The sequence below is a fragment of the Protobothrops mucrosquamatus genome, unplaced genomic scaffold, assembly GCF_001527695.2.
Source record: "Protobothrops mucrosquamatus isolate PMUCROS unplaced genomic scaffold, P.Mucros_1.0 scaffold34, whole genome shotgun sequence".
Lineage (NCBI taxonomy): Eukaryota > Metazoa > Chordata > Lepidosauria > Squamata > Viperidae > Protobothrops > Protobothrops mucrosquamatus.
Window position 1 is genome coordinate 201,068 of NW_015386418.1, and position 12,524 is coordinate 213,591.

Below are 12,524 nucleotides of genomic sequence, written 5' to 3' on the forward strand. Positions count from 1 at the left end.
TCTCAGCTCCCCGGTAAACCAGGGAGCCAGTCGAGATCTACGTCGGGTCAGAGGCCGCAAAGGCACGACTCGGTCCAATGCAGCGGCGGCAGTTGTCTCCCAAGCCGCCGCCTGGTTTTCCGCCGAGTCGTGGACCAGATCCTCCGGATATGGCCCAAGCTCCGTCAGGAACCTCTCAGGGTCCATCAGTCGCCTGGGATGGAACCATCTAACCACTGTGCCACCACGGCTCTTGTTTATGGTATAGTATTATAATAGTATGATATAATATTATCATAAGGGCAAGCATTTTCTGCAAACACCTCTGCCTCTTCCTATTATTCATAAAATAAATTTTATGAACCAGATGGAGAAAGGAGGGTCCTTTAAGAACCCAGACAGCCGCACCTGATTGAAGACTCTGTGCCACAAAATCATGTTCTCGTTAATTCTGAATTCTTCTCCACCGGGTGCATCTGGATCTATCCATCCAATTTTCACTCTTTCAAAGGACCTGTTTGGAAAAGCGACCGTGTTCACAATGTCAAATCCACATCTTATTTCCTTTCGCTCATTAAAGGACACCAAGTCATTTGCTGAATTGTTGAAGGAAACCCTTTTAAGATATGAGTGGAGCTGATTGGAAACCAAGAGAAAAAAAGCATATATTATTTAGAAAGAGATAAACAAAAGAAGATTAAAGAATTAATGAATTAAATGAATTAAAGATTTCATTTATTTTTAACAGAATAAAAGAGTTGGAAGGGACCTTGGAGGTCTTCTAGTCCAACACCTGCTCAAGCAGGAGACCCTATACCATTCCAGATAAATGACTGTCCAGTTTCTTTTTAAATGCCTCCAATGATGGAGTACCCACAACTTCTGGAGGGCAGTCATTCCACTGATTAATTGTTCTCACTGTCAGGAAATTTCTTCTTAATTCCAGGTTGCTTCTCTCCCTGATTAGTTTCCATCCATTCTTGTCCTCCCTTCAGATGCTTTGGAAGAATAGGTCGATGCCCTCTTCTTTGTGTCAGCCACTCAAATATTGGAACACTGCTATCATGTCATCCCTAGTCCTTCTTTTCACTAGACTAGACAAACCCAATTCCTGCAATCGTTCTTCATACGTTCTAGTGCCCAACCCCCTAGTCATTTTTGTTGCTCTTCTCTGCATTCTTTCCAGAATCTCTTTTACAGTTATGGTGACACTAACCGCAATGCTAAAGTTCTATCAAAAAATATTATGACCTTGAACCTCATGGAACTCAAATGAGTTTCAGGATAATTTTTCTTCTTTCCACCCCTACAGCTCTTGCCCTTAATGATTCAAACACTCAGTACTAAGATGCTTTTGAAGAAGAGTTTTAGTTTTGCTTTTCAAGTAAGCAGAATGCAATATAGCAAACATTTTACCATTTATTCCCTGCTTTATGTTATTCTGGTTAATTACAAATCAGCAGTTTACTCCATTTTCCGTAGCTAAACCGCTAGGTACCTCATTTCACTAATCATGTGTTTTAACTCTCAGAGATACCCTGATGTAGAAAATAGCCACATGGTTTCATCTTGCAGAATAATTTTAAGACTCCCAAACTATGAAATTATATAATTTCATTAGGTACCTATGAAAAGGACATTTATGACTATTCATAAATGTTCAGCTAGAGATAAAGATCAGGAAAAGTTCAATCAGTCATTGAAATAAAAACAATCCTGTTTTGAGTGCCATTACCAGCCACGGTTGAAGTTCTACAAATTCAACAGACTTGTCCTTCGTGATGGATCTCTGGAAGGATTTAGATGAGAACATGGCATGCAAAGCATGAACCGTTGCATAAACACCATTATAGATACTGTAGCTATGTCCAATGGTGTGCATTTCAAACAGATGCCCAGGTAGATCTTCCAAACGTTCTTTCCCACTACATATTTCATCATGCTTTACTGACATATCAGGATTTGGAAGAAAACAATCAAATGCTTGCTCCCAAAAATCCTTAAAGAAGCCATCTTCTTGGGCCCAGGAAGGACCTACCATCTGGAGAAAATTTTTGAATCCCTGAAGTTCTTTTGAGTGAACTGTAAAAGAAATGGCTCCTTGGAATAAATCAAGATCCCAACCTCTCTGAAGGCCTGGGAGTATGAAATCAATCCCACTTGTCATGACCCAGACTTTTCTAAATGAGTCCTTTTCTTTATTTGTAGGATCTTGCACAAATATAATGGCTCTCAGCCGTGCTATTGTCACTGATTCTCCATAAATAATAAATGTGTTGACTTTTTGATCAGTTAAAGGTACATGGATACTGGATGCCTTATCAATAATTGGTTCCAAGTTATCCAAACTAATTTCATGCGGGATTCGTTCTGTGTAAGCTGTACATATTCCATTCTGGGAAAGTAATAATTCCAGGGTCTGCAAGAATTTCTCTCCATTGTTATTATCAAGGGCCATGAGCCCTATCCATGTCCACCCAAAATATTGGAGCAACTGGATGATTCCAGAGTATTGGTGAACTTCATTTGGGACCATGGAATAAAATGAAGGGACTTGGGTGTAATAAACCAATGATCCATATGTGAGCTAAAACAGAATGCAACAAGGGGAAAAACAACATCAAACCAAAACAGTGGTAGGATATTTATGTCTATGCTATAGAGACAAATTTAAAGCAATTTGTTCATGTAGAAAGCTAAAGTGAATGAGTTTTTTGGGAGTATTTTAAAGACATTAGAGCGTAATGCAGTATACTACAAAGGCAGATCAAGAAGCAATGGATGGAAACTAATCAAGATAAAAAAAGACGTTGAGACTCTAGAAAAAATGCAGAAAAGAGCAACAAATATGATTGGGGGTCTGGAGGCTAAAATAAATGAAGAACGGTTACAGAACTGGGCATGGCTAGTCTAGGGAAGAGAAGGACATGATAGCAGTGCTCCAATATTTGAAGGACTATCACAGAAGGAGGGGGTCAACCTATTTTCCAAAGCACCTGAAGGCCCGAAAGGAATAACGGGTGGAAATTGATCAAGTAGAGATTCAACCTGGAAATAAGGAGAAATTTTCTGACAGTGAGAACAATCAACCAATGGAACAGACTGCCTTCAGATGTTGTTGGTGCTTCATCACTGGAAGCTTTCAAGAAGAGACTGGACTGCCATTTGTCAGAAATGGTGTAGGGATTCCTGCTTGGGCAGGGGGTTGGACTAGATGACCCACAAGGCCCTTCCAACTCTGTTATTTTAATTCTAAAAGAGAGAAGCAACCTAGAAATAAGGACAAAATTCCTGACAGTGAGAACAATTAACTAATGGAATGGCATGCCTCCAGAAGTTGTGGGTGCTCCATCATTGGAGTTTTTTAAGAAGAGATGGACAGCCATTTGTCTGAAATGATATAGGGTCTCCTGCTTGAGAAGGGGGTTGGACTAGAAGACCTCCAAGGTTCCTTCCAACTCTGTAATTCTATTATTCAGTTTCAACTGTTTTTATATTTAGTCCAGTCCTGTCCTTCTATTGTTTTTTTCCTATTGCAAGCAATAGGAAATACCTGTGGTATCTTGTAGAGACCCAGAATGTCTGCCATATGGAAAGAGGTATCAGAACCAAGTCCTCCAATGATGGCTATCAGGTTCCTCTGTCTGGAACATTTGTAGTTGGGAAGAAAGCTAGCTGACTTGAAGAGCAGGTCCAGAGTGGTCCGATAAGTCATCCTTGCATCATAGTAGCTGTCGTAGATATGGAATCCAAGAGTAACATTAGGCAAGATCCTTGCGTCCTCATTTATCTCCTTCACAGCAAAGGCCAGGGCAAATGCATGCTGGTGGAACTTTGTGACCACACTGCAAATAAAGGTTCAACCTTTTTCATCAAGTCAGAGAGAACAAATGCATTCATAATTCACATAGTTACTATCCAAAGTCAATAGCACCATTCCTATTCTTGAATTGCCATGATGCTCTCTTTTTTGCTATGTTTACTAAAAAAGGTGACATACCACTTCTCAAATCATTCCCAAACTTTTGATGATGAACTACAGTGTCTGGATTAGAAAAACAACTACATGAACTGGGTAGAAATTTGATCGATCTATCTATCTATCTATCTATCTATCTATCTATCTATCTATCTATCTATCTATCTATCTATCTATCTATCAATCAATCAATTTATTTCAAAAGAAAAATGTGCATCTTCTGAACCTGTTGTCAAAATTCTAGTCTTTTCTTATGTCAATTGTAACTTAGAACATAGGGTGGAGAATGAAACAATATTCAATTTCTTATTATGTATTATGGATCCACAATTTTATCTATTTATCTCATTTCCTATGAGAATGAAAATGAGAACTGAGAGAGATGCTAACAGTTTAAAAGTTATTGGCATGTATATTTTCTTTGAAAAAAAATTTAAGTTGTAATTATAAAGTCCTTTACTCTCCTCCAATAATTAATCCATAGGGGGCATAAAAATTGAATAAAATGATTAACTGAAATACGTCAAGGTGCACAAAGAATACACAAGAAAAAAAATGAAAATTTAATTCTGGATAGAAGAGTAGATGTTGGTTACAAAATCTTTAAGTAGAAAAATGTTTTGAATCTTTAATCTTTTGAATAAAATAAAAATGTGAAGTTAAAAAAGGAAAAATGTAAAACTGTAAAAATGTAACACACAAAGTTTGTGATAGACTATACAGTAAATAAATGGAAGGAATTTCATATCAACGAGCATCAATACTAAAATACAGCAAAAAGAAAGTCTATCTCAAATAAAGTCTTGCTTTCTTTTGAAGCATTGATGCACATAGCATGCTAATCCATCATATAAGAATAGGGGAGATGCACCATAAATTATTTCTTAATGAGGGAAACTTGTTTTCTTTTCTCAGAAAACTGGTTCAGTATTTTAAAATAAAAATAGTGTTTAAAGATGGTCTTATGCTCTGGTTAATTAATTAATTGATTAATACCATGCTTGGTGTTCTAAAAATGAATAAAACAACTGAGTCCTATCTATAATTGTCTTAAGCAATCTTGTTCTCTCTCACACACAAGCAATGTAAGTTGCATCGTTCTTAACAACCTGCCTAATGTCAGGAAATGCAGAGGAACACAAAATCATTCCTTACTCTGAAAATTCAAATTGGCGTCGAGAAGGCTCATCATCAAATGACAATTCTCTGAATCCATAAATGATCTGGGAAATCAGCCCACCGATGAGGAGGTCACCTGACTGGTACCATTCATGAGGCAAGTGAAGAACATTACTTATGTGACATTTCAGACTGCCTGTTCTTCTCGCCGTAATAAGAACAAGGCCCAAAAGCATTGACTGTGTCACCATCTCATAGCAAAGGTTGTCCTTCTGGATGATTTCAACTACAAACTCCAGTGGCATCTGATTTTGGCCACCGAAGGGGGGAACATGCAAATGCATGAATACCAACTGAGAATGTCAGCATTTCCTTTTCAGATAGGTGTTACTAAAAGATGAAAAGGGGGGGATGGAATTTTATAGATCAAATCCTATGAACCCTGCCCCCTGTGGGCTCCAGTTCCCACTGTCATACAGCGAAGCCCTAACAGACATGTTCAGACTTATTTCTTACTTTCTACTGAGAGATTTGTGAAGAGTTGACTGGATGAAATTATAGTGACTTGGTTAATTCCAGAGAGATAACCACCTCTTAAGTATTTGAATATGGAATAGCAATTATGGTAACAAATATGTAGTAGCTGATCATGAGAGTCTTATGCTACATGGGACGGAAGAGTAATATAATTGCCCAAGAGAACAAAGTACAATAGCTATGAAGCAGCACAAGAAGAAATGCTGTTCCATCAGGTGAATGGACATCCGACATTTATTTAAAAAATCATCACCTCCTGAAACTAATAATAATAATAATAATAATAATAATAATAATAATAATAATAATAATAATAATAATAATAATAATAATAATAATAATAATAATAATAATAATAATAATAGAGTTGGAAGGAACCTTGGAGGTCTTCTAGTCCAACCCCCTGCTCAGGCAGGAAACCCTATACCATTTCAGATAAGTGGCTGTCCAGTCTTTTCTTAAAAACCACCAGTATTTGAGCACCCACAACTTCTGGAGAAAAGCTGTTCCACTGGTTAATTGTTCTCACTGTTAGGAAATTTCACTAATTTCCAGTTCCTGCAAACATTCTTCATATGTTTTAGCCTCCACCCCCCTAATCATCTTTGTTGCTCTTCTCTGTACATCAGCTCTTTTCCAGTCCTCTGGTAGTTCCCCAGTGCTCCAGGGTCTTTGAAAAATATAGTTCAGTGGTTCTGAGATCACATCTGTCAGTTCCTTGAGAACCTTGGGGTGTAATCCATTTGGTCCTGGTGATTTGAATGCCTTGGTAAAGCCATACTTGGAATACTGCATCCACTTTTGGTCACCACGATGTAAAAAAGATGTTGAGGCTCTAGAAAGAGTACAGAGAAGAGCAACAAAGATGATTAGGGGGGTGGAGGCTAAAACATATGAAGAATGTTTGCAGAAACTGGAAATTAGTGAAATTTCCTAACAGTGAGAACAATTAACCAGTGGAACAGCTTTCCTCCAGAAGTTGTGGGTGCTCAAATACTGGTGGTTTTTAAGAAAAGACTGGACAGCCACTTGCCTGAAATGGGGTAGGGTCTCCTGCTTGAGCAGGGGGTTGGACTTGAACAGGGGTGTCAAACTGCTGGCCCGTGGGCCGGACGCATCACATGGAAGCTGCACCCATCCCATTGCCGGCAATGGCAAAACAGTCCCGATACATCGCGTGATGTCACATGACATCACAAGTGTGACATCTCTGGACTAGACGATTTCTAAGATCCCTTCCAACTCTGTTATTCTATAACCCTAACCTTAATCTTAACCCTAATCTGATGAACAAAGAAGAGGGAGAATGATTAGGAAGAGGAAATACAGCATAAATCCTTAACTCTACACTTAGTCACAATTGTCTTTTTCTGGTTAGTAAATCATGAGATGCTGAAAACTTTTGGATTCAGAGCTCTGAGCAATAGAAGATCAGGTTTTTCTCCAAAATAATTAATTGTGAAAAAGGGTGGTATTCATTGAATAGCAAAAAGAATACAGGAAGAGAGAAATAGGGACATTATGATTCTTGCGTGCTCATGTGGAGTAAAAATAAATAATTCAATTCCTGTCCTTTTGTGAAATATTTGTCCTGCTCATTTTTTATAGAAAATGTAGAAAGCAGTATTATAACTGTCCAGCAGTTATAATACTGTCCAGCAGTATTATAACTGTCCAACACAAAAGTCAAGTTGACCACAGCTTTGTTCAGCTTATGTTTTATTAAGTATAGCTGCAACCTGGTTCTAATAGCCCCCCTTAATGGGCTTCCTATCTTCTTTCCAGCTACCTGCCAGGAAGAGAATCAGCAGCAAAAGGACCATAAGTCTTTCTAAATTCCATTCTTCACTGCTAACCAGGGCTGCAAAAAAAGATGTCATGGTAGGTATCAGCCCAACTTCAACCAGAGTGTTTCACATCCATTTGTATGTGGAGTAAAGCTCGAAGTCCTTTAAGGACTCATGGATAACAACAGCTGCTCCTTTCCCCCTTCTCTGTAGTGTCAGCTGATACCAAACTGAAACCCATTCGACACAATTCCAAGAGAGGGATACTCTCCCTCTGGCCTCAACCAGGTTTTGTTAGATGCATCAGGTTGTGGTTCTCATAAGATCACAAATGAGGACAGTCTCATTATAAACCAATGTGGTCTTCAGGATCAGCAGTTAGAGCCCAGGGCCACCCAGAATTTGATGTTGAGGCATTGAAGGTGGAAGCTAGGAGGGGAATGTCAGACATGAAGAGCACTTTCAGACCACAGACCTGGTGTCCCCAAGAATGGTGTTCCTCAGATTCTTTTATTAAAGAAAAAGAAATATTGCATATAGATGATTAAAAAGCATAGATATTGACTTCTTGTATTTTTGATCTTCCCCACTCCCATGGATACTGGAGAATGTAATTCTGTGAAGCATGATTTAGTGTGATTTGAAGAAAGGCAGCACTTTTCCCCCCTTGAAAATTTCCTCAACTAGCTGTTGCACCAACTTCTCTTTGGGCCATTAATTTGGGACAATCTACATCAAACAAAAATAGTTGATACTGGCTCAGCTTGGCACCTTCTAGCTATTCCTCAATAGATCTGATGTATTATTATGAGGAATTTTCCTGAGATTGAAGCTCTCCTTTAGAAACTAGGTCTGTGAATCCTCATTCTTCTCTTTCAAATGTGATGACTTTTAGATTCTGTAAAGTGAAGACTTGAGCCTTGCTTCTTCAAAGTCATTAAATAGGTGGGAAAATCCTCATCTATCTAGTATCACAAGGTGGCACTAAAGGCCCAACTAAAAAGACATCAAGAAACCACAAGGCCCCCTGATACTCTGGGCTTGTGGTTTCTACTTCAAGGGTGAGTGATTCCTCAACTTTTTCCACAAAACCAACTGTGAAAAGATCCCAGAAGAATTAATTATACTTCAAAAGTTATAAAAGTTTGTTTTCAAAACTGGGTCTTCAACGAACTAGAACAATGTACTAAAATATAAAAGCATCCAGCTACACCCTGAAAATTTAACTTGTTGGACTAGGAAGGGAAAACTGGCATGTACTTATGACAGTTGCAATGTCCAGTGTCCCCTTTTGTGACCTTCTGACAAGCAAAGTCAATGGGGAAACCACATTCACTTTACAACCATGTTACTAACAACTGCAGTGATTCACTTAACAACTATGGTCATAAAATAGGGAAAAATTGATTTAACAAATGTCTTGCTTAGCAACAAAAATGTCAGGCTCAATTACAGTCGTAAGTCGAGGAGTGCCTGTATATCATGCAAAAAAATAAAGTCCACTGATTGAATTGTTGCAAGTGACTCTATCTTAATCAAACAGCCAGTGTGATGTTGTGTTAAAGATGTTGGATTAGGAGTGAGGACACTGCATCTCTTGTATCCCTTGATCCTACAAGGCTACGGTTCAATGCTTAGAATAACTTGTTTTATGAGATTAGCAGCCATGTACATTTGATGAATACATAAAAAAATAAATAACAAAATTGAGATAATAGATCTGTCTCAGTCCAATCTACAGAATGGAATGGAATGAAACGGAACAGAACAGAACAGAACAGAACAGAACAGAACAGAATAGAGCTGGAAGAGACCTTGGAGGTCTTCTAGTCCAGCCTCCTGCCCGAGCAGGAGGACCAATATTATTTCAGACAAGAGACTGTCTTCTTAAAAACCTCCAATGATGGAACACCAACGATTTCTGAAGGCAAGGTGTTCTACTGGTTAATTGTCCTCACTATTAGGAAGTTTCCCCTTAATTTCAGCTTGCTTCTCTCTTTGGTTAGTTTATAATCATTGCTTCTTGTCTTTCCCTCTGGTGCTTTGGAGAATAGTTTGACCCCTTCTTCTTTCTGACAGCCCCTCAAATACTGGAATATTCTATCATGTCATCCCTGTTTCTTCTTTTCTTTAGACACTAGCCAAACCCAAGTCCTGCAGCTGTTCTTCATACGTTTTAGTCTTCAGGCCTTTGATCAGTGGTGGGATTCAAATATGTGAACAACCAGTTATCTGTGTGGATGCTGCTTCTGGAAGTCCATTCTGGCCTGGGAAACAAAAAATTAGCTACTGGTTCTGCTGAAGTGGTGCGAACTGGCTGAATCCCACCACTGCCTTTGATCATCTTAGTTGCTCTTCTCTGAATTTTTTCCAAACTCTTAAAATCTTTTTTTTTTGTGATATGGTGACCAAAACTGGCTGCAGTATTCCAGGTGTGGTCTTACTAGGGTTTTATAAAGCGGTACTAATACTTTGTGTGATCTTGATTCTATGCCTCTATTTATACAACCCAGGATTGTATTAGCTTTTTTTGGCTGCTGCTGCACACTGCTGGCTCATAGTCAAGTGATCATCCACTAGGACTCCAAGGTCCCTCTCACAGTTGCTGTTTTTGAGCCAGGTCTCACCTAATCTGTACTTAAACCTTTGATTTTTCCTGCTTAAATGTAAAACTTTGCTTTTCTCCACATTGAAACTCATTTTGTCGGATATGACCCATTGTTCAAGTTTATCACAATCTTTTTGGATCCTGAGTTTGTCTTCTGGGGTGTTGGCTATTCCTGCCAGTTTAGTGTAATCTGCAAATTTGATGAGCTCCCCTTCTATTCCCTCATCTAGGGTGGTGGTTATGGAAGACACAGAAGAGAATCCATGCATGCTTCACTGTATTTCTAAAATAAATGTAGGTGAGAAAGCTAACTAATTAATAGATAAATTAAGCTGAATCCAGCAAGGCCATTCTTCGAATCTCATACAAAGAGTGTATTTTCTTTATGTCTATTTAAAGCTTGCTGCTAGCTGGAGAATTCTGGGAGTTGAAGTTAAAACAATAGCAAAAATTAATGTCAGTGGCAAAAAAAAGAGAAATAAGGTAAAATGAAATAAAAAAGTGCTCTAATAGGCTATGCAATACTTTACCCTACATGCTGTTTATTTATTTATTTACATTTATTTAGTTATTTAGATTTATACAATTTATTATTATTAGCTACTTAACTCCTAGTAGACTGTGGAATTAACCAATATGACTGGTAATCAAACCAAAATTAAATATTTAGCAAAGCACAAGTTATATAAGCTGAAAAATACTAACTTAGGATCAGCTTGCATTATTATAGAGTGCTGCTAGAAAGAATTCTCATTAAAATTATATCATCCAGAGTCATTTATTGGGAGAAGGGCAGCTATATGAATTGGACAAATAAATAAATAAACAAACTCCATCTGTGGTGTGGAAGTAACACAGAAGAAATTATCAATACCCCAATAATACCATCAAATACCAGCAAGGACAAAAGCCACCAGCAAAGACAAAATACTACTAAGCTCATGGTCAAGGAAAAGAACAATACAGACACAACAGATAAAAAAAGTCACAGCTCATTAAAACAATAAGGTTCATGAATAAATCAGTTTCTTAGTTCTTTCTCTTTGTCAACTGTTCCTTGCTGTTCAACTCTGATTTCAGCAGAATAATGTAACATTTTGGGACAAAGATGCAACTGAGTAAGCCAGCACTGGAGGCCACGATGGAAAAGATCTCTACTGCTACTTTATTTTTCCCTTTGGTGCTCAGGTAGGCTGGAAGAAAAGCTAACCAAATGCTGCAAAACACCAGCANAGGAAGGCCATCACGAAGCTGATGATGGAAAGCAGCCCCATGTAACCCAAGACAAGGAAAAACATCACAATGGGTTCTTCATTGCATTCTGCTACAATATGTTTGGTGAGTGAATGTTTGTCCAGATCTGGGAATGGGGGAAAGATTGTCATCCACACAATGCAAAGAATTGCTTGAATAAGGAAACAGCAGAGCACAACGGAGTTGGCCAATCTTTTCCCCACCCATTTCCTCATGTTGGATCCTGGCCTTGTTGCCATGAAAGCCACCACCACAGTAATGGTTTTGGCCAAGACACAAGAAATGGCCATTGAGAAAGTCATGCCAAAAGTGGGCTGTCGCAGAAGACAGGTGATTCTCCTTGGTTGGCCAAGAAAGAGCAAATGACAGAGGAAACAGAGCAGAAGAGAGATGAGGAGAATGTAGGAGAGATCTTGATTGTTGGCTTTGACAATTGGAGTATCTCTGTGCTTAATGAATGTTCCAAGAACAAAGACTGAGGTCAGGGAGAAAACCAGAGCAGCTGAAGTTAAACTTATTCCTAAAGGTTCTTCATAAGAGAGAAAAGTTATAACTTTGGGGATGCATTGAGTTTGTTCTTCATCTGCATACTGATCTTCTGAACATTGGGAACACTCATCCATGTCTGCAAGAAAATAACCAGAAACTGCACTTCACTTGAAGTCGTTATGTGAACATTACCCTGTTTAAGTGATGGTCTCTCTCTGTAGAATAATCTCCATATTGTACCTACCCTTCTGGTCTGAAATCTTTCCTTCTGGGCAAGGAGCACAGTCATAGCAACAAAATTTCTTTCCTTCCTTCTTTTTCTTCTGGTTACCTGGTTGGCAATATTCACTACATACAGAACGTGGAACCACCTAGCCATAACCATAATGGTAATTCAGAATTAAAATATACACATCAAATATTGTCACCTAAGTTAAAATTCTGTAATGTACACCTTAACATCCAGATTCAGTCTCAGTTTTGTTCCATAGAGTATTAACCTTGTGAACTCTAAAGCTTCCTCCTTCCATTATGTATTCAAGATGGACAGTGATTAATATTTATGTTACTTATATGTAAGGGTGCAGTATGTTGTATATAATATGTTTAAATGTGTGTTATGTGTGTGTACACTTTGAGAGCAAGCAACTAAATTTTATTTTTAATGTGTGCTATTGTGCCCACAGTAAAAAAATGACAATAAAGGTTATCTATCTATCTATCTATCTATCTATCTATCTATCTATCTATCTATCTATCTATCTATCTATCT

General features: G+C 38.2%; 1 protein-coding gene and 1 pseudogene across 1 annotated transcript in view; both read right to left on the reverse strand.

Annotated features, from left to right (window-relative positions):
• The window catches only part of LOC107283351 (vomeronasal type-2 receptor 26-like), an 11,577-nt gene extending 6,249 nt beyond the window's left edge, over positions 1 to 5,328 (reverse strand). Inside the window, exons 1-4 of the mRNA XM_015811243.1 lie at positions 5,114 to 5,328; positions 3,533 to 3,824; positions 1,715 to 2,566; positions 388 to 615 (exon numbers count right to left, since the gene is read on the reverse strand). Coding sequence (XP_015666729.1) covers positions 388 to 615; positions 1,715 to 2,566; positions 3,533 to 3,824; positions 5,114 to 5,328 — 1,587 coding nt within the window. The remainder of the gene's footprint in view (positions 1 to 387; positions 616 to 1,714; positions 2,567 to 3,532; positions 3,825 to 5,113) is intronic.
• Positions 5,329 to 11,038: 5,710 nt separating this feature from the next.
• Positions 11,039 to 12,524, reverse strand: part of LOC114922265 — a 9,530-nt pseudogene continuing 8,044 nt past the window's right edge.